Source organism: Phoca vitulina, unplaced genomic scaffold (assembly GCF_004348235.1).
Source record: "Phoca vitulina isolate PV1807 unplaced genomic scaffold, GSC_HSeal_1.0 scaffold21, whole genome shotgun sequence".
Classification (NCBI taxonomy): Eukaryota; Metazoa; Chordata; class Mammalia; order Carnivora; family Phocidae; genus Phoca; species Phoca vitulina.
This window is the reverse complement of record NW_022589724.1, coordinates 8,550,508-8,576,243: the sequence shown is the minus strand read 5'-3', so window position 1 is coordinate 8,576,243 and position 25,736 is coordinate 8,550,508. Positions and strand designations below refer to the sequence as shown.

General features: G+C 46.5%; 1 protein-coding gene across 10 annotated transcripts in view; it reads right to left on the bottom strand.

The window, feature by feature from the left end:
• The window catches only part of ZNF462 (zinc finger protein 462), a 136,654-nt gene that overhangs the window by 25,497 nt on the left and 85,421 nt on the right, over positions 1–25,736 (bottom strand). For all 10 annotated transcript variants that reach the window (XR_004301151.1, XM_032418888.1, XM_032418884.1 and 7 more), the window contains 2 exons: positions 9,134–9,401; positions 7,064–7,200 (listed from right to left, as the gene is read on the bottom strand). Coding sequence is in view for 9 of the 10 variants with exons in the window: in XM_032418888.1 (XP_032274779.1) it covers positions 7,064–7,200; positions 9,134–9,401 (405 nt within the window). In the remaining variant the exon portion in view is untranslated. The remainder of the gene's footprint in view (positions 1–7,063; positions 7,201–9,133; positions 9,402–25,736) is intronic.

Below are 25,736 nucleotides of genomic sequence, written 5' to 3'. Positions count from 1 at the left end.
AGTGCCCAGCATTACCCCCACAGACGTTCTGGGTAAGACACGCGTGCAAGCCGGCGCCCACGGCACAAGACAGGGGTGCAGGCTGAACCCCTGGGACCAGCCCCATGCCTGAGGAGCTCACGGACTGTGCTGACACGAACTTTTCTGGCACCTTCCCTGAGACTGCACCCCTCCTTTGCTCTGTGTTGGCTCCCGCTTTGGATTGTGTCATTTCTGCCTCGTGCACGCTCCGTCTCTGGCCCGTGCTGTGCGCTCTGGGTCTGCTGACGTCCGTGGAGATGGACCACAGCTGGATAACAGTCCCTGGGACGATGCCTCCAACACCTTGGAGACAGCCATGCAAGCAGCCTCCTGTCTTCGCTTCTCCCCGTAAAGAATCGCTTCTTTCAGACTGGGGTTTTTTTTTTTTATAGGCCTCCCTTTCAATTCCTCTACCACCTTGGTTAGTTTTCTTTGCAGTTTCCCATTTCACTATGTGTGTCTAAGTGAATTTTACACAAAGTCAGGAGCACTCAAAATACTCTGGAGTTTAAATAATAATAATTCATGGAAATGACCATGGCGATTTGCCTGGAGCTCACTGTTTCAAGCACTGTTAGGCATTCTACCCTCACGGTTAACTTTTTATTCTCGAAACACTCTGCAAAGTCAGTTTTATTACCTTTAGTTTACTGGTGTGGAAGCTGAAGACTGGCCTGTTGGACTCCTCCCTCAAAGTCACGCCTCTGGTTCAGAACAAAGTTGTGACCTGGGAGCACAGGTCCCCTGCCTGACCTGTGCCAGGGCCCTCCGCCTTCACCCCCGAAAAGAACTCTCTTGGAACATCCAATCTGCACGCTGTTTATTTATAAGCCTTTGATTCCTAATCGTTTAAGAGTACCAAAGAGTACCAAAGCTACGGGAGTGTCTAAGGCAACCATTTCTCTCTGACTTCTTTCGAGTATCTTCTCAATCAGATAAGAGGTAATTTCCTGCTTACTTACTCACTCTGAAACATCAGACTTCTTCCCATTTCCAAACGAAGACATCACCAACATTCCCAGTCTCTGGGCTATGTGGATTTTGACTAAGATCTTCATTTTAGGAAAAAAAAGTTAATTTTTCTCCTTTCTAAACACATGGCTAACACGACCAAGATAAAAAAAACAAGAGAGACTTGGAAAGGTGGGCAAATCACTAACAGGGTTTTCTGAATGAGGTTATTCATTATTGAGGCAAGTCAAGGACATAAAGTTAGAGACTGGAATGTTTCCAGGTGTGGACGGAGCCCTGTCTTGGCTACAGAAGCCCAGGGCTCAGGACTTTCTCTATGGAAGCAGTGACAACTGTGGGTCTTTCTTGACTTCACACCTCTCAAAATTACCTTGGGTAAGAAATCAAGGCTTGAATCACACTCATTGTGACTCAGCTTCCAGAGCTGGCTGCAAAAATATTATGACTTCACCAGTTTGACTACAAGATAGATTGTGTCTCTCATCTCTTCCTACTCAAAAGCCGCTTGGTGCTGCAGCTGGACGTGAAACCCAGGGGGAAAGCCCCACGGAAGCCTGTGGGAACTGAGGTGCTAGAGAGCCTAGAAGGGCGTGCTGTCGAACTCCTGAGGTGCTCAGTGGAAAAAGCTGCCAAACTGCAACTACCAGGAGGGCGGAGGGTCACTTCTGCTCAAAACAGAGAAAAACCACATCACTGTGGAGTCCAGAGTCACCAAGTAAAAATTCTTCCTGAAAGGCAGACCACAACACACGGGTTTCCTCCCCGCAACGTGCCAAGTCTGAACGAAGCAGGGAGAGGTCTGGAAGTCATTCACACCAACAAACTCCGTATGCAAATGATCCTGCTCCGGGCCTGAGACCCTCTTTGGGCCAAACCAAAGCCCCACCCATTACTCTCGGCCAAATGAGTGACAAAAGCTGAGAATTAGAAAGCCATTAAGAAGATAACAATAGTTCCTAAAGAACAACTATTCTAAAACCTGACCATAAACAGGCACACATAAACGTAAGGACAACAGCTCCTGGTAAGACGTTATTAATCCTGATGTTACCCAGGCTGCCACCGTCAAGCCAGAGAAAGCTGAGCACCAAAGAACCACACCTCTCATTCTAACCGGCAAAAGTATTTGGTGGGGATGGAAGGGAATGTGCAATTTCACTGAATAAAATGAAAGACTGGCAATCTCACTGCAGCTTTTTTTTTTTTCCTTAAGAAAAACGATACCATCAGGTAAATTAAGGGAGATTAGTTTTGTTCCCAAAAGATGCCCACCAGCAGGATTCAGTTAAATTTAGTGTTTGCCCATGTATTGGGGTTATGGGCTGGGAAGCAGAAGCTTTAAGTTAATATGCCAACTGGAGACCAGAATCGGGGATTACACAGTTCCAGAATTATAAATAGAAATATCTGGCAAAACTGTGTTTCATCCCTGTAATTCAATCTGTACCCAATTTTCCAGGTGCACGATAGGTGTGTAAGGTACATACAGGCAAAGCTTGTGCACGAGGCATCATGCTTCCAATGATGATGATAAACTGATAGACTCAGTGGAAATGTACTCATGAAACTCTTCCCTGTTCACGGTCTCCCTTCCTATCAAGTTCAAGTTCCTTCAGTACCCAGATCTTGCCTGACTCTTCATGGCTATACCCCTAGAGCTTAAAACAATGCTAGCATTATAGTGAATGTTCAGTAAATATTTGTTGCATTGAATGAAAACCCACCAAAAGTCCTACCTCCAAACTTCTCCAGCAAACAAAAATCTCAGGGCTTAATTTTTCCCTTTCCAAACTGGTCCAATCATGGCCAATCTCACCAAATGTTGATCTGACCTAAGTTTCTCAAAGAATTGGGTCTACCAATCCTTGGCTTCAATCTTTGCTAAGTTGGTATTCAGCAGGTACCCTGGTTTCCCATCTGCCTACTGAGTAAAGTTCAAACTCCTACACTGGTATCCAAGCCCTACCTAATTTGGCCGGGACACACCTTACCAGCCTTGTCCCCCTGTTCCCTTCAGCCCCCCTCAGAACACCTGAATACACTCTGTCAACACATCTTGCTCCCACCTACCTGACTGATTTAAATTTTTCCTCCCCCCCATGTAGGGGGTCCAATAGTGTCCCCCAGAAATTTATGTGCACCTAGAACCCCAAAATGGAACCTTATTGGGACATAAGGTCTTTGCAGATGTAACTAGTCAGGATGAGGTCACAGTGGTTTGGGGTGGGCCCTAAATTCAATGAGTAGTGTTCTTAGAAGAAGAGGAGAGGACACGGAGAAGACACACACAGGGAAGACGGCCATGTGTGGACAGATGCAGAGACCGGAATGACGCAGCTACAAGGCCAGGATGTCAGGAACCACCAGAAGCGAGGGAGGGCCACGGAAGGATTCTTGTCTAGAGCCTTCAGAAGGAGCACGGCCCTGCTGTCACCTTGATATCAGACTTCTAGGCCCCAGAGCAGTGACAGCACATTGTTGTTTTAAGCTACCCAGCTAACTAATATACCCCACCTTCAATCATTTTTGCCTGCTGAAATGTCATCCTGGCTCAGTTTGAAAGCCACCCCTCCACCACCTTTCTCTACGCCAAACACAAATACACCTGCCGCCGTGAAACTCCTAGATACCCATCACTCGCTACCTTACGGAGACTCACGCACATGCTTCATCTCCTTGAGGAGGGCAGGTCCTGGGTCTTCTATATTCTTCATCTTGCCCAAGAACCCAGCAGAGTGCAGCACAAGCAAGTAATGAATGCTTGGGGCAGGCATGGACACACAGTATGCTCTTTTGCCACAACCCACAGAAACCCACGATCATTTCTCATTCAGATTTCCCATGAGTGAAATGAATTCTCCTCCCTTTCGTCCCTATTTAAATATATCGTTCTGTTGGGATGAAAAGCGAAGGCAACTCTTCTTGCCAGCAGTATCTCAGTCTCAGGGCCAGTTCAGAAGCTGTTTTTCTTCCCTTTCATCCCAAGTATTTTAATTAACCAAGGCCTCAGAAAGCTCTCTTACTGCAGGCCCCAGAGACCAACGATGTTTACTCATCCCCAGAGCAAGGAGAGCCCAGGTGCAGGAAGAGTCACGTCTTGTTACTTTGAGATCAGCCCCGACTCGAAATTGCAAGGCAGACACCCAGCCCTGTCTCCTGACTTGTCAAGACCAGCTTCCCACTGAGATGCCATTTTGGGTTGAGATGGACACCAAAGCCAGGCCAGGACGCAGATGGCAGACACGGCTGTCCTGAGACACCCTGCCATCTGCGGTTCCGTGGCCCTCAGCTCTGACCTCCAGCCCCACAGGTGATTCCGTCCTCAGACGCAGCTGCCACACCACGAGAACGCTCAACACGGTGACACCAGCCACCCTCCCAGGGGAGAGGCAGTGATGCCTGGTGGCTACAGGCATGGGCCGTGGGGCAGACAAGCCTGGGTCCAGACCCAGCTGGGTCACTTACTAGTCATTTGGATCTTGGGTCACAGTCAGTCTCTCTGAACCTTTTACCCTTGTTCTCGGGGGATAACAGTAATACCCACACCATATAGGGTTTTGTGAGAGTTCCATAAAATGACATACTGGACTCACTTAGTACAGCACCTGTCCTAGTCAACACTCAGTGACAGTAATTTGTTGTTGTTAATGTTGTCATGATTACTGCCGATCCTCAAACGCCCCTTCGTTCCAGATCGTGCACTTTCCAACCCCGGTAAGGACGGTATTTAGATGGCTCGTTTAACATAAATGACCTCTACAAATACACAGCAGAGACTGTAAGTAACCGGTGACGGGCAGTATGATGGATGGGTCACGGGATCAGAGGCCCAGAGTTGACTCACTCACAGCACTGTGAGCGCTCGGGCGAGTCTGGTTCCGCTGGCCAGCTCTCATCGTCCCTGTGGGCCTTCCCACTGCATTTGTGGTGGGCATAATACACACCGGATCGCACACGGTCCCCCCTTCGGAGACCCCACTGGAGCAATTCCTCTCAGGTTTCGGTGTCTAGGATTCCTGAAAATCTCCTGAATGCAATTTCAAAAGTCTAACAAACACTTGAAATCCAATGGATTCTGTTTTCGTCTGTCCCGCGGGAGGCCGGGATCTCAGGGCCAGACCCACAGCCCGCGGCTTCCAGGCGCACAGCGCCCCACGGCGTTCACGGGACACCAAATTCTTGGTGAACGTCTCTGCACCTGCAGGGCACCTGCAACTGGTTTCTCCTTATTCTGCATCTGCCCCAATTGCCCATTCGTTTTAATCCTACGGTTCTGCACAAATATCTTTAAGATAGCTTAAATCCTTTGTGAGATGGCCACAAAATAACTACACCAAATCAAAGAAAAAGCAGTTTTTCTCAGTTTCACGTTTCCCGCACGCAAAGCAGGAACACAGGTAGTAATCCTAGCCCTTAGGAGGTTGTTGGATAGGAGTGACTTCGTGTCAAGTGTAGCACTCCAAGGGCCTTTCTCAGCTTTGGCTTTACTCTTTCTCTGTGTCCCCATCCTCTTCCTGAAGCCCAGCTCAGGGAAGGAAAATCATTGAGCGCATTAGGCACTGAAGCTCTGAGCCCACCAGGCAGCAGCATGGGAAGCCGGAGGGCATCGACCACAGAAGTGAGGTCTCTCATCGTTCCTGTCTGCTCAGTGGCAACACTACTCATGGCCCCTCCCCACCCTGTGAGGGGGGCACAGAGCCACCACCACACATGGGCTGGGGGACCAGAAGCCAGGTGACTGAGGTGAAACACTGGGTGGCACCACTCTGGCCAAGAATTCCTGCCTCCATGTTCCGATGCTGCTTCTCTCAGCTCGCAGGCGGATGTCCCAGCCAGCAGCGACCTCACGTCTCCTCAGAGCGGCCTGGGGAGGAAGGAAATCTGAGGGCGCTAAGCGGGGCCTTCCACGGGGTGTGCAGCAGAGATGGGCAAATTGTCACAAAATGCAATGGCCCGAGACTGTGGCACTGGGGACATGCTGGAAACTTTTGAAAATGCTCCAAAAATATCCAGCATGTGAGGGTGAGCGACCTCTCTCAGCAGGACAGCAGAAGACACACTCACTGTTTCTGAGGCCCACGTGGCAAAGACTTTTCGGAAAAGCCTCCTAGGGTTAGAGGCCAAGGGAGGAAGACAGGAACGAAGAGGGGGACGAGGAGGGAGGGAAGGCACGAAGGAAAGATGACAGATCAGTGGACAGAAACAGCACAAGAGACTGGCAACCAGGATTCTGGTCATCCTTTTTCCATCTACCTCTGGCTCGAATCTTCTTTGGACAAAGTTTTTACATAAACATATTTTTCCTTCCAATGCAGAGGAAGCCTGTTGTTTAACAGTGTTTTAATTGGCCAAGAGTAAACTCAACTGAAAGAAAAACCAAAGAGGACTTGAAAGAACCATCCCTGTTTATCAACAGGAAGCCACATGTACACGACACCCAGTGTGCATCCACCAGGGAACGCACCAGACTGTCTACTTGGCGCATTGTTCCATAGGCTCATGTCCTCTCTTCTTACAGATGGGAGAGCAGGTCAATACAGGAGGCTTTAAAACCAGAACTTAAATCTGAAACCTCTGGGATTTCTAATACCTATCGGACCACTTTTATTTTTAAGAATTTTTCTCTCTCCATCCATTTCATGGGAAACTCCACGCTCTGCTTTGGAAATCATCATTTCGGTCTCCCTCCAACGAACTGCCTGCAACCAGATAGCTCCTGACATTTTATGATGAGTCCTCACCCACCCGTTCTGTGTCTCATTCGCTCCTTCCTTAGCAAGGCGGTGAGGGCAGAGGAATCAGAATGTGAAAATCCCTCACGCTGGGAAGCCCCAGAGAAGTGTTCACTGCTAAACCCATCACCTTTGCCTCCCTCCACGTGGAGCAGATCTTGTGGCAGGAAGGGGTTTTTATCGTGGGCTGTCATCACTGTGGTCATTCACTGTGATTTCCTGCCTGGACAGAAGCTGAGGAACCAGGGACCAGGGCAAAGTGGCCACTTCGAGAGGGGAGTCCTTGAAATGCCACCCGCAGCCCTCTGCCCCAAGAAAACCACATTTAGGAAGGTTACCTCGGTGCAGCACGATGTGGTCAATCATGTTGCGTTTGTATTTGGTGTGATAGAGGCAGAGAGGACAGCGAAGATCTTTGGGGCCCTCCTCGGGAACTGCCGAATGCCCGGCTTCCACGTGCATAGTAAAAGCAGATCTGGGAGAGAGGTGGGGGAGAGAGGTGATGAGTGTGACAAGGGATCATGTCACTCACACATCCCCTGCTGGCTACCTCACTACAGGGCTTCTGTGTGTGACGCCCCTGCTTGAGGGCCCAAAGCACAGTTGTTCATCATGTTTGCTGACCACAAGCTCCTTGGTCACTCATCCACTAACTGGACCTTGTCATGCAGTGCTAACTTCCTCTTTGAAAATTTCTGCCACTTGGCCGGGGTCAGGGCTTACTTTGAAAAGAAATGGACTTCCCCAAACACTTTATTCTTGAAGATGAGAAGCTGCCTATTAAAAGCATAAAGCCAAAATCCCCACGAGAACCTCTTTCTCATTGTGCTTGGAAGGAGAGGGACTGGAGTCAGGTTCATTTCCCAGCTGCCTATGTGACTCTGAGGGCAAGTTGGCTGGGACGTCATGGCGGCCGACGCTCAGGTAAACTAAACTCAAAGCTGTTGTACCAGCTTGAAGGAGGAAAGCGATTATTGTTGTCTGCCCCTCCATCCTTTTCAAAACTTCATCATTTACAAAGCCTTCAGTGTCTCATAAAAATGGATGAAACCAAGAGTCTAACAGGCAAGTTCCCCTTCTTATTAACTCAAGTGCTTCTCTCCGGGGAGACATGTACACCTGTCAGTGGGCCCTTGTTATCTGGGTCTTCAGCCTCTTCTCAGTTCTAAGGTCACATACGTATTTACCTGAGAAACAACTGAACCAAATTAATATTAAGAGTCAGAGAAGTAACACATTTCCCATCGAATCCCAGCAACTAAGGTGTGGGTGGAAAAGAACCTTGTTCTTCTTCCGATTGTTTTCTGTTGGCCATGAAGCCTACTTTTGCCAGCCTGGCTGTGTGGAGTCTGTCTTGAAGTACTAGAGTGGCCTAAGGCTCAGGGCCTAACAGCAACAGGAAGAGATAATGATAGCTTTACACCTGTAATAGAGCCATCTAATATTACATTATTATAATAGCTTTCAATGATACTGTAATACTAATTAGTACTTCCTTTGCGCCAGGCACTATTCTGAGCACTCTAGATATATTGGTTCATTTACTCCTCCTCAGAGTCCTGTAAGTGAGGTAGTATTACTACCTTTATTTTGCAGATAAGGACCAGGAGACACAGAGAAGCTTAGGGACTTGTCCAAAGTCACACAGCCAGTTCGTGACAAAGCTGGGATTCAAACCCAGGTAGTCAGACTCCACACTCTGCACTCATAACCACCGACCTAAACAGCATTGCACAGGATGAGATTAAATCACAAGAGTCTAGAGCACATGATAGGAAGCACTCTGTTCTTTGAGCTCACCGATTCTGTTATACACAGGAGCAGAGGTGGCTTTGGATTATCTTTTTCTGGATTGGAACAATCTCTCTACAAGTGTTCAGTTCTAGTCTTCACAGTGCTGGAGTCTTGGTTCTCTGGGTGTCTCTCAACAATATGATCTTAAGAAATAGGAATTTTCTATAAGGGTAGCAGGGAAATCACAATTGCTGGATGTTCTCTCTTGGCTTTGACTTTGCTTTCAAAAACACAGATTTTTTTTTTCCCCCAAAGACAAATTCAAAAAAGGGAGGATAGTCTTTCGAAGGGGAAAAAACCACTCATTGCTTCATGCACTGGGCCCAAGAAATCCCTTACCACGCTCTCACACTCCTTGGCTGCCCATTCGCTCTGACGTTTAAACTCGTTTGTTCTGACAGAGCGAGCGCTTCGCCCCCAAGCCCCCTTCCACAAACCCCAAAGCAGTCTTCTGGAACTAGCCTCCTTTTGTGAAGACTGGACCCCATCCCTGCAGGATCCCGCGGGCAGGGCCTTCCCTGCGCTCCCGGTAGGAGAGCACGGGGAAGCGTGAGGTGAGGGGTGGGGCAGGCACAGCCACCTTGTTTCTCCAGGCTGTTCTTCACGCCACTTACTTAAAGCCTGTGTAAAAGGAGCAGTCTTTGCACTTGAAGAGCTTCTTCCCGCCATGCTTGTCCCTGTAATGGCGTCTGATGCTCTGGATGTAGCCAGAGGAGAATTCACAGAATTCGCAGTGCAGAACAGCCTCGGTTTTCTGCTCGGCACCCCCGGCGGCCCCGGAGAGGGGCACGGGGCTGACTCGGCTGTTGTTCCTCGCCAGCGCGGCCGACTGATAGTGGTTCAACTGCTGCTGAACATCTGGAGGTTCTGAGTAGGAGGAGTCTGCGGACAGACGGGGACAAGGACACCGGACACAGAGAACCACAGTGGAGCTTTGACCCCTGAAAACCCCCCGACATTAGTCTGGAGTAGTTGTTTTTCTTTTCCCTACAGATGATGACTACGATCCACCTTTCATCTTCATTTACATCCTACCACACAGATCTGGGGAAGGGCAGGTGGGAAGGAAGTGTCGCTTCTTTTCATGTGACGTTGAGGGCTCGTGGCATTTAAAACTAAAACGCTGAGGTGAAAGGTTTCAAAGTGAAGGAAGAAAGAAAGTCAACTGTTGTCTAGAGGAAACGGCTGCCACAGAGTACCCACCCGTCCCTGTAGGTGAGATAAATGAACGTACAGAAAGCACACAGGCACCGACGTGAGAAAGGAAAGCAGATGACGTCGTATCTCCTCCTCTGCAGCCCAGAATTATTCAAGCCAACCCCCCGCCCCCCAGAAAGAAGGTCTTTAACAGAAATGCTCGAGCACATGGCACTCACAAATACAAAAATGTTTTATGTCTTCACAGTCAAGTGATTTAAAATTTAAAATATAAAGATCTAATAGTGTTCTCCTGGAATGGATGTTTAAAGCTTAGTCAGCATTAAGATGGAGATTTATTCGTAAATCCCATTAAAATGAATTTCCAAATAAGTTTCCCTGAAAGGTATTTTAAAGTTTGCAATTCGGAGGAAAATGTCGGAAATGACAGCCATAAATCTTAACCCTGAGAAGCTTCAGTGGAGAAATGTGGTGGAGAAATGTGATCTAGATGGGAGGGGGGAAAATCTCGGTTTCTTAAAAAATCAGAGAGAGGGAGAAAGAAAGATCTTGACCCTTTTCCAAACATGCTGCTTTGAATGTAGAGGCTACGCTTTCGGCAACATTGTCCCGCACAACCCAGAGCTGCCTAGGAATGACGCAAATGAAGTCTGTGAATACCCCACAGATGAATTTCAGTGTAACTTTCCTTGAAAACAAAGGGCTCTTTTTTTTTAAGCCTTTCAAAAAGCAAGGTGGGAAAGGGGATAGAAACTGTACCAGCCTCCTGATTTGATGGACACTTAATTTTCCAAAGCACGATTCCCCGAGGCAGGACACGGAGGAATTCTGTAAAACCCGTATTTGATGAAACCAGGACCATCCATCCCGTTGGCCTCTTTGAGAAGAAAAACAAAAACAGAGCAGCCTCCCTTATTATGAGGCCACCTCCCGTCTTCAAAATACTAAAATACCTTCCCTGCTTGTTCTCCTCCTCCCCCTCTTCAATTTGTATTCCTCAAGATGGAGAAAAAACCCCTTTGGAAATTGTAAACAAACCTGCCACACACACAAAAATAAAACAAAAGGAAACTTGAACAATACCTCCAAGCCTCCATGGGTTCATTACCAGGTGTAAACTGAAGACAAAGGAAGAAAGGAATGACACAACCGAATTCATTTTACTCAAGTCTTTTATCTCTGGTTTCTTTATTCCTCAACCCTAGCTGATGAACCCACTCAGGATCACAATAATGCAATTGTCAACTTCTCATTCTTCCTTTCAATAGCAGGTTTGTTTACCATTGCATGGATTGTTCAAGATGTTTTCTATTTAAGCTCTCAAGACTAGTTTCTGCTTAAAACACACGCACGAGGAAGCACAAAACACACTCCGCCTCTCTTGTTAACACGGGCCTGAGCGGCAGGTTGAGCACTGCTCCGTCAGCATCCCTGACAAGCCCCTGTCCTCTTGTTCGCTCTTCACTCTACAGGAGCGAAATCCTGGCACCAACAAGGCCAAGGCGGGGTCCCGCTGCGTGTGAGCTCTCGGCCGCCCACAAATCTACCCAGAGACCAAAATGAACGTCCCAAGGAACAGTCCATTTCTCAGAAAGCAGCTCCCTCCAAGACCCAGCACCCAACTCAGCGAGTCCTGCAGGCTAGCATGGAGGCTGGCTGTCACCTCAGACACAGGCCCCCGACAGCTTCGACCCCTTTACAGCAGAACCTGCAAAGGAGTCCGTTGTTCCGACTCAGATCATAAGCCAGGTGAATTCATCTTCCCCTAACTTCCACCCACCCCAACTTCACACCTGCACTAATCTCTTAGGGAGACTCCCTCCGAGGGAAGGGAGTCTCCTTTGATTTAACACATTTTTCTTATCTCTAGGGTCTACTGCATTTCATTCCATCCATCCCAAAAAATGAATTCTAAATTTTAACTTCGGTATATATATGTTACATGAAACTTGAAGAAACAGAAATGCAAGAAGTGGTGAGGGAAAGCCTTCCAAGAAAGGGAGGCTCAGCGCCCTTCCCTCGTAAATGGCAATGCAAAAGGGCCAGCTGTATGTACCGTGTTATGAATTCCCTTTTTTTTTTTTCCTGGTTAAAATCTGATGGACAGGTTTATTTACAAAAATAGGCAAATCCCACCGCTTACAGTACATTGGTAATAATGCCCAGCTCACAACTGTTTGGGTCTTCTTAGAGCTTTACTTTCTTCTCTGGTGCCAAGACACACTATGTCTCTCATTCTCTCTCACTTGGGAGTTTGTGAATAATGTACAATTTTAGCACTTTGGGCACTAAAGTGACAAAGACGTGAGCGTGTATGATTCCACCGATCTTAAAAAAGCCCACTTGCTAAGCTACAGAACATTCTAGCTTGTTCACGAGGCACAGCCTGAGGAACAGGAAGAGGGTCGTTTTTGTGCCCAGGTTAGAAAGGCAAACAGATTGTTAGTGGTGAAGGACACGTCACGGAGGTTAAAAATCATCATTAAGGCTATTTTCTTCATTCCAAGCTTACAGAAAGTGAAAAAAACTCTGTGCTTTCAACAGCCGGGCTTGCGGTCACTGAGAAATACAGCAGCGGAAGCACAGGGGTGTGAATTCAGGGGAGAAACTGAACCCGAGGTGCTCACCCAGGTCACATCTTTATCACCTGGATGGCCAGTAATCCTTAAAGAGGAACCATGAGCAGAGACCAGGCTGGTCCCTACGTTCTTAACCCAACCCTGAGACATGCCTGCTGTCTAGAGGTTTAATTCTCTGACCCGTGACTATATTCATGTGCAAAGTTTTAGAAATTACGTTATCAGGTACAGTTATAGTTGTAAGATAAATCTAAGTCACGGGTAGCTATCCACTTTGTCAACGGTCTATAAAAATAATTATATTTTGTAAAATCAGGATCAAAATAGAATTTTAGCACGGACTGTCATGGTGCTTATAGAAATGGGTTTGGAATTTATTGAACAGCCAGCAATTAATTCTCACAACTACGGTGTGCCGTGTAGGTTCTCATCACAATCTTAGCCATGAGGTAGTTGAGGCAGTTGGTCATACGGCTAGTAAGAGGCAGAGGTTGGGTTTGAACAAAGATTCGTCTGACTCTAAAATCTGAATTTTGCCCATCAGGTATCTATTGTCCATCAACAATAAATATTTAGCAGAGAGGAGAGAGAAAAGGTGACAGAAAAATTGAAATAACATTAGAATAGATAGAAATGGAAACAGGACAGATAGGGAGTAACAGTGAACGGGATGTGAAAGAAAACACTAAAATAAGCCTTTCAGAACACGTGGGGGAAGAATACAGCAAGGTTCGTGGGAAAGAAAAAGAATATCCAAAATTGTAAGATGCTTTATAAAAACGAAAACACGGGATCACATAGGAGACAAGTCCACAGGCAGGCTGTGCAGCAGAACACAGCAGATGCCCAGCATCGGGAACCCGCCGGCCCGTGCTTTCATAGACGCCTGATAAACTGCCCTCAAGTAATACTGCTCTGAAATTCCTCGGGTGGAATCTGGCTGGGAAAAGAAAGGTACACGGACGGGAGGCGGATGCTTTCCGGTGGCTCTTGGACAGGCTTTCAAACCAGGGAAAGGGCTGGGTTCCGGATGAAACCTCCCAGGCCTCTCACTTAGCCATGTTCCCAGAGAAATTCTTCTTGCTATAGTCCATCTCCCAGAATGCCAACCAAACCCAGGTGACTATCAGTTCTAGGGGTTTTTTTCCTTCTTCTTTCTCTAAAAATTAGCCAGCACAGAAACAATCACAAGAAACTGGATTTTATAAAGGCGAATGACAAACAAGTGAACTCTGGGAACACAATAAGCATGATAGGATGAAGTGTTCTTGAATATTCTGAGGCTACAAACATGTAGTTAACACCCTCTTAGTGCCAGGCTATGCGCGGGCTCTAGGGAGTGAAAGTCCAAGAAGACACGAGGGGTACGTTCTCAGAGCTGGGGTCTAGCAGGGGGGCGAGCAGAGCTGTTGTGACAACACAAGCCTTCTCCACGTCTGGCAAACTTACTCCACTGATTGAAGGAATACAAGAGGCAAGGAGAACAAATGAACAGTAGCAGGAGAATTTAACTATTGGAGGATTAAGGGAGACACAGGAAGAGTAAGAATCAATTGGGCAGTAAATTGTGGGCGCTGCAGAGGACAGCCCCCTTATGCACTGAGTGATCCGAAAAGGGAGCTGTACAGGAAGATCAATTCTCAATTTTCTACAGCTCCACAGAGAGGATGTGAGTGAAGGTACAAACGTAGCAGAAGGATCTTGGCGCCAGCAACCACACTTAATTCTATTTGAGCTAGATGTTCATGCAGACCTGGGGAGGCAGGCTCTTTGGTTGGCGCGAACCAAGTACCAGGAGAAAATAAAAGACAAAGGATCTTAGGGAAGCAAATCAGGGGTGCCCAGGGGGGCAAATGCTTCAGTTATATCCATTTGTTCAGCAAATATTTACTGAGCATCTAAGTCAACAGGAGAGTCAGTTCTGGGGCATAGGATTTGGTTCCTGTCCTCAAGCAGCTGTCTCAGATGGACACGTAAATAACTGATTGTGATAAATGCAAAGAAATAAACGTCCTGATAGAGGCATCCATAAAGAGCTAGTGGAGAAGAAGCAAAATCAGTATGTGGTAACTGATGGAATGTTGGAAGAAGAGAGAAGGAGGAGAACGTCAAGAGAAACTTGAGTGCCCACTAATAACTAGCATTAGTGTGTTCATTAATGAAGTCAACACTAGACATGAAGATGCTGGAACGTTCAATTCACCACACTTCCACCTTAAGTCGTAAATAGAAATGAAATAACTCCATTCTTATCACAATGAGAAAAAGTCACTTAATTCCAACAGGGAAAAGGAATGAAGATCAGAGGATGAGTGTGAACAGAAAAATATGTATGCCAGAAAGTGGGATAGACTGCATTAGGGAGAATTTAAAATCTTCTAAAATAGCATAGAAAGTTCAAAATAATGCCTAAATTGTAGTTTTCTTTAGAAAAGCAGGTGATTTAGCAACTCAAGTTTGGTAGCAGAAGGAACCAGAAACAGAATATTACCTGTGGATAATTTAACTGCAACGATTGTAAATATCCAGAGTATGGGGGTGGTGAGGGTGGGACCCCCGAAATGCTGTAAATACAGCCCATTATTTCCCATCAAGAAATCATAGAAAACTGGAGAAGGGCACATTAACAACATCAAGAGAGCACTTAAAGATCTACTTTAGTCAATAGCTGGGAAACTTCTGGAATGCCATGCAACCTCTATCACACAACTGCTAATAAACGTGGGCAAAGGACAAAAATAGTCTACGTGTCTTCACGTCTGTGCTAGTGACCCAGGTATCTGTGGGGACGAGAGAATCCTGCCGCCATGAGAAACCCAGTGAGCTCTGAGATGATTAAGCTCGCTAAAATGTCGGACTCCTTAAACCTGAGGCGCTGAAGACCGACCTCCTCTTTGCCCACACTTCTCCTTTTGCCCTTTTGCTCCTTTGCCCACGTGTCTGAATGTTAGTGAATGGCTCGCTTCTTCGTTCCAGTTTCAGCTGTGAGATTCTTCCTCCCAACTGTCCTTGGCAGCAGCGCTTGAGCCCGTACCCCGTCCTAGAGACCGGTGTCACGCTCAGCTCCAACCACTTCCCTCTCTGGGCTTTCCCTTCCCATTGTTCATTCAGGCCCTCATATCCTGCACGGGCAGCTTGAACAGCCTCCTATCTGGTCTTCCTTTCTCAGAGATCTGTTCTAGTCTAGCCGGCATGCGCATCACAGACATGTGATCACTTACATGGTCATGATAGGATTATGCTGCGGTGCCCAAAGGTGAGGTCTTGATTTCTGAGTGCAGTACACAGAGCTCTTCGGTCTGGCCCCAGAGCATGCGTTCAGCCTCACTTCTAGCTCGTTCCCAATTCCCAGTTGCACATTCTGCCTATTTCATCATTGGGAGTCCTTGACCAGGGCTACTGAGCTCTCTTCTTCCTCTTTTTGCCTGGCAAATATCTACCCATCCTTCAGAGCTCAGCTGAAATGTCATCTACACTGTGATGACTTTTCCCAACAATCCAGATAGGATGCTGATCTCCTCGGTGCTTCGTCAGCACAGACACATCGGGATTCTCACCCTGATCTCATTACACCTCACATTACACTCACACGTTCCCCTAACCAACCTCCACCATCACATTTGGCCAGATCGATGCCTCTGACCTTAAAACATCCTGACCCAAGAAGACCGAAGGCAGCAGTGTCTGGGCTGGTGCTGGGGGTCACCCTCCAGCAGGCCCATCCATCTCTGCTTCCAACAGTTGAGCTGATGCTAACAACAATCCACTGGACTCGCTCCCAGACTTCTTTGTACCTGTTATATTTGCCAATGAGCTTGTTTGATGTCATTAAGATGACCTAAAATGATGGAATATGGGCACAAAGTGTCATTTCTATGAAAGCTACATTGAATGCTTTGGAAAGACTTGATAAAGTCAAGTTGCTAAAAAAAAATTCCAACAAATTATGTTTTGGCAAGACCAACTATAAAAGATTGAGAACATAAAAATCTAGAAGGACTCTGCTCTAAGACTGTTCCACAAATGTCTAAATTACCACTCCACTTAAAAGAAGCTGAATCTGGAAGTAACACATGATACAACGTACGTGCCTGTGGTTTATGCAAGAGAAGAAATGGGGAACTTCAGTCAAAGGACTCCAATACATACACTGGACCCTACATCCCAATACTGGTGAATGAATCTATTTTGTAGGTGAAAATAAAATGCTTAAGACATTTTAAAAAGGATTCCCTGCATTTAGAAACTTTCAACTATAACCGAGAAGGTGAGTATTGATCACATCAAATAAGAGGGTTTCTACTGTATCAGTCTATATATTTGCTCCGAATTTTCTATTAATTCAGAAAATATTCATTCAGAGGCCTCTACGTGCCAGGCACCTCTAAGCACTTGGGATAAATCAGTGCAAAAAAAACAAGAATCCTTGTGGAGCTTACATTTTAGATTGGCAGGAATAGTACCTCACATGCTTTTATAGCCACAGAGACTCACAGTCCTTTCATAAAGAAAGGTACTTATGAAAAAAGGTACTTATGAAAATGTTGCTAGATTGAATTTGTGGACAACTTTCTTAAATCCAGGCCTGCCTGCTTGTCTGTCTATCCATCCATCCATCCATCACCTACCATTTTAAGTTACAAAAACAATATGCTGTCAAGATGATTCTCAGACTCGGGGCGCCTGGGTGGCTCAGATGGTTAAACGTCTGCCTTCGGCTCAGGTCATGATCCCAAGGTCCTGGGATCGAGTCCCGCATCAGGCTCCCTGCTAGGCGGGGAGCCTGCTTCTCCCTCTGCCTCTGCCTCTCTCTCCCTCTCTCTCTGACTCTCATGAATAAATAAATAAAAAACATTAAAAAAAAAAAAAAAGATGATTCTCAGACTCAAAAAGTTTACTTATTTAATAATTTTTCTTAGGTTCTACCTAAATCCCTTTGAAACTCAATGTAACTCCCTCTGTTTCTCAAGATACCTGTTGTTTACTTCATGCTATTAACACAGAGCAGAACTTGACATCCAGAAGAATACCACCAACTACAAATCATTGATTCAACTTTCCAAGCATTTCCTTTGAAGAGTCTCAAAAATGTTCTCCATCTATGGGCCATTCCAAAAGAAAACTAGAAACTAAGCTATGGAACACGAGCCATTTCAACTACTTCTGGATAGTGTCTAAAGGGGAACATAAATCTCTAAAGGCAGGCACACTATTTTATTTCCTTCTTTTGATTATGCCTTGAAAATCTCCAGGCCAAGGACTCCAGCACCTCCTCATCTTCCATCATCAGTGAAGCTCTCTGGCCTGGATGCACAAGATTATGCTACAATGGCCAGGGGGACAATGGGCGCTGGATGACTATATATAGGAATTCTGGGCTTGGTTGTCATGGAGGCAAATGGAAAAACAAACGCCTAATCCTGAAAATAAGGTTGAGGCCAAACTTGAAGGAAACACACTTTGAAAACTTCCTGTCATTCTGATGAGTAAAAACAAAACCTTGAAATATGATCAGGGAATAGATGAGAAAACAAAACAAAACAAAAAAATTAGTCTTCAAAATGACAAAAACAGCAATAAATAAATAAATAAATAAAAAGGCCAACTTCTCTTTTTGAGAGTTCGTGTCCCATCCTATTGAAGTTCATTGAAAGGGTCTCACAATGGCCTGATTTTACATGAACATTCATGTTCTCTCTCTCTATGAGGGGATCCAGGCAAGTCTGACCTAAATCTGTTAAGACTTGCAGTTCGCCAGGCCCTATATTTGGGGGACAAAAACATTTGTCTCGCTGTGGTTTTCTGCAAATGGCATCACCATCCACCCAGTCAACAAAATTAGATCAATTCCTTGATTCCTTTCTCTCTTTCGCTCTATGTGGTCAATGAGTGGAAGGCCCTGTTGGGTCAACCTCGTGAACGGCACTTCCTCTGTGACCCATCCACTACTCCATGGCCACAGCTCTGGTTCAGGTCCTGTGGTTGCATGCATCAGCTTCCACTGCAAAATGTTCCTGACAGGCATTCTGTTTCCAAGTTTCTTCTCCTCCTAAGATTCCTCTCTTTTCTAAGAGCAAACATGACCATCACCGTGTCTGACAGGAAAAGGTCCAAACTCTGCACTGTTGGTGCTCCCGCCCTCCTGCACCTTCCCAGACCGACCCAACCCCACACCCACACAGGGGCTCCTAACATTCGCTGTGTGTTTCCTTTCACCACTGTTCATCTTGCAATGCCTTTCTTCTACTTTTCAGCCTTCTCAACTTCTACCATCTTCAAAACCCAACTCAGTTCAAATCAGCCATCATGACAAAGATCTGCCTTGATCTTTCTAGGTACAAGTATTAAAATCCCTACTAGTGCCCAAGACAGGGCATGAGATTAATTTATTTTACCTCTGCCGAACTAGGATATCTTTGAAAGTAAGATATCCATCCATCCATCCATCCGTAACTTCTTTAAAGTTCATATCCCCCCAGAACGGAGCTCCTGGTCTGGCCCAAAGCAGGTGCTCAATAAACGTGTTACTAGGATCCAAAGAGCATTCAAACTGAAAAAAGTGCTCTGGAAAACTGGATTTAAAAGGAAAATCCAATGAATCAAATGGCACTCTCTCGTTGGGACACCGAGGTTGACAGAGGCTTCCCATTGAAACACTGACCCACTTCTACTGAAACAAACTTGGGTCTTTTTTAATTACCTGGAGAATGGCTTCTGGAACATTTGAGAGTTTGGACGGCATGAGATTCATCATCCATGGCCATCCCAAGAAGCCAAAGGCATCATTTCTGCTTCTGACCCTAAATCAGCTATGAAGTCTAAACTTTGAAACAGCTGGTATCAGGCTACCTGGGAGCACTTCAGTTGATTCCATATGCAACTCTCTCCTCCTTTTTTGCACCCAGTGAGAGGCACAGAGGTTTGTAAAATGCACAGGTGTAACTGGCACCACGTATCTGAATGCACCCTGACTCTTCTACGGTCAACTTCTACGGCCATGAAAACGGAGCCCTCTGTAATTCATGAGAAAGTATTCATGGATTCCTTGCACACATTTATCACTATATTTTCACCGTACAAACTGTTTTACCAGTTTTCCTCTATCGGGAATGCACTCTCATCCCAGGTATGTAGCGTAGAGATGAGGCATTTTGCATAGAGACTTCTGGCGGCTCAGCAAAGTGGAGATGAGATGACCTCCTGTTCCCCGGCCAGTCCATCGAGAAACAGGAAGAGAACCTGGGGCTCCTGCGTGCCCCAGTTTCAAAAACACGTTCTCTTTCTGCCACAGTCATTAGCAAACATTGTAGGTATTCCTTCCGCACTAGACGTTATTTGTAACTCAAAGTGTGTGTTCTTAAAAAGCCTCCTCAAAGCTGGCTGGAAATTTGTCGGGAAACAATGAATGTGTGGTAATGGAGCCTTTTTCTAATGTTTCTTTTTTTTTTTTTTTTTTGAGGAAACTCTGGGTGGCATCTGCCATTGTTAATTGAGAAGCTCTTACAATACCAAATGCAAAATTCACCTGTGACTCTTTTGAATTGCGTGATGAGGAAGTAATGTTTCCTGCTGCTCGTTTAGATCATATAGATGTCTTTACCACACTGAAAATCCAACGCAAAACTTGGAGTACAAAAGCCTCTTTATATCAGCGACTTGGCCTCAACCGCAGAGAGCTTGCTAGCAACTTCAGATGGCATTGAGAGCTCGCGGGCCGTGGGCAAGGCCACAGAGCTTCCTCCTCAAGACCTGACTGGAGGGAAGATGCCTACTGACTTCAAGGAGTTGGTCACAATGGACGGCTTGCTAGGAACAGTGCAGTCAGCCCGGGCAGGAAACAATTGTAGCGATTTCTTCAAAGATTAGATAATCAGGAGAAAAGAACACATCTGAGTATAAGCATATATATTTAGATACGTGTAGAGCTCTAAGTGATATGGAAATCAGGTGAGAAAGGCAATGGTTTATCAAGAATAGAACAAGAAGCCACACTTCAAAGCACAGAGTTTTTCTAAAACCGTTGCCCAGCAGTGGGAGTCTCCTAACCAACAAACCTGGTGGGTTTCTTACCATTGTTCCTTTCCTTTTTCCCTATTCCGATGCTGTGGAAGAAAATCCTGGCTCTGGGTTAAGCTACGTTTTTTAATCACCATTAAAGCAGTAGGTTCTTCCCTTCGGATAGACGGGTCTTCTGCCTGCTCTAAACTCGCCTGCTCAGTGGGGCTGGGCTCAGGTGTCGAGTGGAAGCCTCCAAGAAGGCAGAGGGACAGGTGGTGAGATCCAGGGTCACCCTCTATTGTCTCCACCAGCTCTTGGGCTAGCACCTGTGTCAAGGGCTTCTTACGAGGTCTCTTGCTGATCTTCACCATGACCTTGAAATGGGAAAACCAAGGGAGCAACTGGACAAGCGGTTCCAGAGGTGCATCGAGGCCCCCTGGGAACCCTGGGAAGACACGTAGTTACGCAGACCTCTGCTTCCTCACGGGTGAAACGGGAGAGCGTGACACCGGCAAGCATCACAGTGCATATACGGTGTGAAGCAGAGTGAAGCAGAGGAGGCCAGAGTGGGAAGCGCAGCACCTGGTGCACAAAGCAGGGCTTTAAGGGTCTCCGTTCCACAGCAGTTAAAGTCGACATCACATAATTTTGCACTGCATTATAAATTGCCTTCTAAAGTTTATGGAGCGTTTTCTATCCACGCACGAATTTGGGCTCCTTAACCGGAGTTCCACTGCTCTAAACAGATGTAACGAACATTCATCCCAGCTCCAGGTACGTAGTAGGAGCTCGGCAGCCAGCTTTGGACTGACTGATTCTGGGCAGAACCAACTGCACTGGTACTTCTGGCAACAACCCACCAGCTTATTTGGAAGGTGGAGACGGCTGCAGCGGGGAGGGGCGTGATCGTGGGGCTTGGATGCGGCTCTAAGGCAGGGCCTGACCTGAATAACACCACAGACTCCATGATTCGCCCCATTTTGTCAGATCACAATGCACACAGCATGGTCACAAATCAACTTGCTGCAAAAAGAGTTGTCAGAGCGAATTTCATTTCCAAACTTTAAACACTTTTCTGGCCAGCCTTCTGGGGGTTGACTTCCGTTCAATTTTTTTTTTTTTTTTTCAAGCTTACCTCCAGCTTTGAGCAAGGTCCTTGGGTATCTGATTTAGAGGGGTGGCAATCATCCTCATGACCACTGATCATCTCCCAAACCACCCCACCTGACGCTGCAGCCTCATCCTTCCCTCCCCTTTCCCTTGTTCCCCTCCGGACAGCGCTTCTTGCCACCTGATCTATCGTAGATGTGTACCGCTCAATTATCTGGTTTTCCCTACTAGCTGTCAGGGATTTTGTCTCAAATTTCTCAGCTTGCATGGATTTTGGATTTAATTTCATGACTAATGAGGACATCTAAGCTTGCTTGGGAACCTGTGGCTTGGCTGAGCCGGGGTGTTTGGCCAGTACTCAGTATGAGAAACCTAAGGGCTCGTGCCAGGCAGCAGCCCTGCCATCACGCATCTATACCTCTCGGCCTTTTGGGTGCCGCGGCCAGTGTGTGGCACCATGAACACCGACACTTCTAGATTCAGTCACTCAAATCACTTGTTTGAGTGCCCACAGCATGCAAGGGAATCTGCCGTACTCTAGGGGACCCAAACATAAAATGATGGCCTTTGCCTTCAAGAAGCCAATGGTCTTGGGGGAGATGGAAAGACAGAGCAGAGTAGGATCAGTGCCGGGTCACTAGAAGAGAGCTCAAAGATCTGGAAGGAGCACAAAGGAGGCCTCTCAGCCAGACAGGAAGTTTTCTGGAGGAAACAAGACTCAAGTTTTCAAGGATGAGCCGGAATTAGCCAAGTAAATGGAATAATGAGGAGGAAGGGTGAAAATAGGCGGAGGAGGAAGGGCAAAAATAGGCGGAGAAGGGCGTTCTGGGAAGAAGGAAGAGCAGGGCCTGCAGTGTGAGATAGCAGGCGTCCGCGAAGGCAGGGCACAGGGCCGGTACGCGCCAGGACGAGGGGTGAGCAATGACCCCAGAGGGAAACGCGGGGCCCAGAAAACAACTTTCATGCTGAGCTTGGAATTTCTTCTCAACGCAAAGGAGATGGCCCCTGGAGGGTTTTAAGCTGGAACCAGGTGAGACAGAGGCTTCACATTTTTACCTCTTCTGTGTCTCTAAATTGCCCCTACGGCCCTTGACCGATGACCTCGGATGGGGAAGGCAGCTTGGGATAAATGCATTCCCACTGTGAGAAAAACCAACCGGCGGCACGTTATGTGCCGAGGGGAGATCAGCAGAAGGCTGTGATTCCATAGACTTTGTTTTGTTAAGTAGAAAACAGCTAGGTAGTACCTTTTCTGCTCTGGATTTTACTAGCAGGTTGTAAGCATTCATCTGAAATTCAGTTCCTACTGTTTCTACACTGACATCTGGAATAGATTATGGCCCTACCTATGGGAAGGAAAGACAGAAACTCAACAGGCTATCTTTTCTGCTCCCTACTGGCCCTTCATGTGCAAAAAACTAAGAAGGAAGCACAGGACACTGAGTGGTACATCCACACGCTGGCAAAGACGAGAAACGTGTTGGTGTCGGGCAGAATCCTGTGGTCTATGTTCCCAACACAGGGCCTCCGCAACATCCAAAATGTTCCTAGATCTGTATTTTACCCTAGTTTTAAAAGCCATGTATCAAGCCAAGGACCCAATATTTTCTTGCATTCATTTAGACTCAACTCAATGGTCAAAATATTATTTTGTAAAGTGACCCAATATTCTTCTGGATTTGTTAGCTTTATAGAAATGGTTTACTTATTCATAACAAATAGAACTACTATATGTTGGGTCTTTGATGGATACAAAGATCATCAGATCTCTTATTTCAAGAGCTCTCAGGTTGTTAGGAGAGGTTACGAGAGATTACTACCGGGCCCACACAGCAAATGAGTGAGCCCCCAGTGAAAAGAGCAAATGCCCGAGGACATTTCGATCTGTTGTTAACAGAATGGCTGGAAGACAATGGGGCTCTGCAGTGAGAAAAAAATTTAAATCTAGGTTTGCTGCTTTAAACTATTTAATAGCTATTATAGGGCACAACTTTTCATTTTACATTTATAGGACATCTACTCTTGAAAGAAAGTCACCCTATGCCAGATGTTTAGAATATAAAGATGAGCAGAACAAAAACCCTGTCTCTAATGAGCTCCTTTTCTGGCAATATTACAGAGTTGGCAGGATGGACCACACATGTCCCCAAGAGAGGCAGGCCATAGCACCAGAGGATTTCAGAAAAGAGAGAGCTGACACATCAGGGACATCATGAGAAGCATCATGAAAGTGAAGGAATTTGCACATGGCTCTGAAGGACAAGTAGGGTGTGGACATGTGGGAATGGAAGCCAGGAGGGGCAGCTGGGGAGGGGCACGGAGAATGTTGAGGGTAGGAATTTTTTTTAAACGGGCTATGCAGAGCAGTTAGATTTTGGAGTAGGAGAATAATGCGACTCAACCATGCATGGAGTGGACGAAGGGAGGAGTTGGCAGGTGGAGGGGGTACGGGGATGGCTCCTGGGTAAGAGAGGGTGTGCGAAGGAGGGGAAGAAGGGGGGGTGAGAGGACATCAGGGGACAGGGGACAACAGGACTTTGTTGGCAGCCAAGCAGCTGACGGATTGTGGGCCAAGACCCGAAGACGCAGACGAGTCCAGCTGGCTACCATGAGCGCTGGTAAACAGGCGAGAAGGTAAGGAGTTCCCTTTCGGGACCTCTGAGGTGAAGGTTGCATGAGACCCCCAGGGAGAGAAGGTGAGAAGCAGACAGAAAAGAAGGTCTGGAGCTGAACCTGACAGGTGAGGGCTGGAGGTTGAGATTTTGGCAGCGTCATTTAAATAGTGAGTTGATTCCATGTGTTTGTGAAGGGGGAGCTCCGAGGACCGGCCCAAGGTCTGTGTGTCAGCAGCTGGAGGAAGAGCGGTGCAGAGTAAAGACAAGGTACTACCAGCGAGGCCGGAGAAGAGCCTGAAGGAGACAGCAGGTCCCAGACGACGGGAGAATTCCCCTGGGACGAAAGTCAGCAGTTTTAAATGCCACGGTCAAAAAAAGAAGGGCGAGGCAGGGTGGAGGCCATGGACTTGTCTGTCTGGAGTCGTCGTCAACCCTTGTGCAAGCCATTTCATTACGGTGTCGGGGATGCCAGACGGGGAGAGGGAGGAGGAGGAGGTGATGACAGGTGCGAACAAGGAAGGACCCACTCTTTCCCACTGGAATTAGCCGATATGAGGTCTTCATGAGAGTGGTTTCAATGAAAAGCTGAAGGCAGACGGTGAATTCCAGCCATTGAAGAAAAGAGTTAAGTGGCGAGGGAGTGTAAGTTGGGCATATTGGTTCTCTCAAGAGATCTGGAGGCTAAGACTGTGATTGCAGAATCAAACGGCAGAGGGTCATATACAAGAATGGTTTTAATATTCAAAACAGAGAGCCCTTTCCTGGGGCTCCGAGAGCTCCCCTTTTTCAGACTTCCCACGGGAAAAATAATACATCTAACTGAGGTTTAAGGAAATGGTGTGACATAAGGGACAGGGCTTTGGAGTCAGGTGGACAAGCAGCCTAATCCCAAATCTGCCAGGAAGTGACCATGACCGTCCTTAAGCGTTTTTCCTCCTTCTGCAAACAGGAGGAAGCTAGTTATGGAAGTTCCTGTCTCGTGGGATCGCTGTGTGGATGAAATGAAATGAGATGACGTTTGTATTCACTCAACAGACATTCAGTAAATAATAGTTATCATTAATTAAAGATATGTATTGATTAGGGCCAGTAATAACAAAACTGATGATATCTGACACGGGGACTTATCAGTGCATTTCACCAGCCCATTAAGGCATCCCTTGCTAAGGACTTTCTTGTGTGGATGGTTTCAATTAAGCCCCAAAGTTCAAATAAATTTATATCAACAGGGCTCCAGATTAAACACCATGCTCCAAACACTCAAATTATTTTAGACTCCCAAGAAACAGCTCATGATGGAAAGAGATTTCATTCAGCTTCTAAGGCAAAACATGAAAAATTTTTTCCTGTCTTATTAAAAAAAAAATCCTTATCCATCTCTGGATGAGGAGAACTGATTATAAATTGACAAGAAATTTGCTTCTATCTAATATTCCTACAGTAACTTAGAATATGAAAGCATTTCCATATGTTATCTCACTTGATCCTTGAAATAACCCCACAAAGGAGGCATCATCATTATTTTACATATGAGAAATGGAGGCTTGGAGAAGGTAAATGGTTTATCGTAGCACACTCAGGAAAGAGGGGGGTGGACAGGACCTCCGCCAAAGGCTGCACAGGTGGGTGTCTCATGGGCTACTGTGTGGATGGATTCCTGGATATGGGCCTACAGCAGCTCTCAAGCTGGACCTCAAACTCAGGGGCCCAACATTCCCATGCAGACTGTTAAAGAGGATCTCCACAGAGAACTAGGT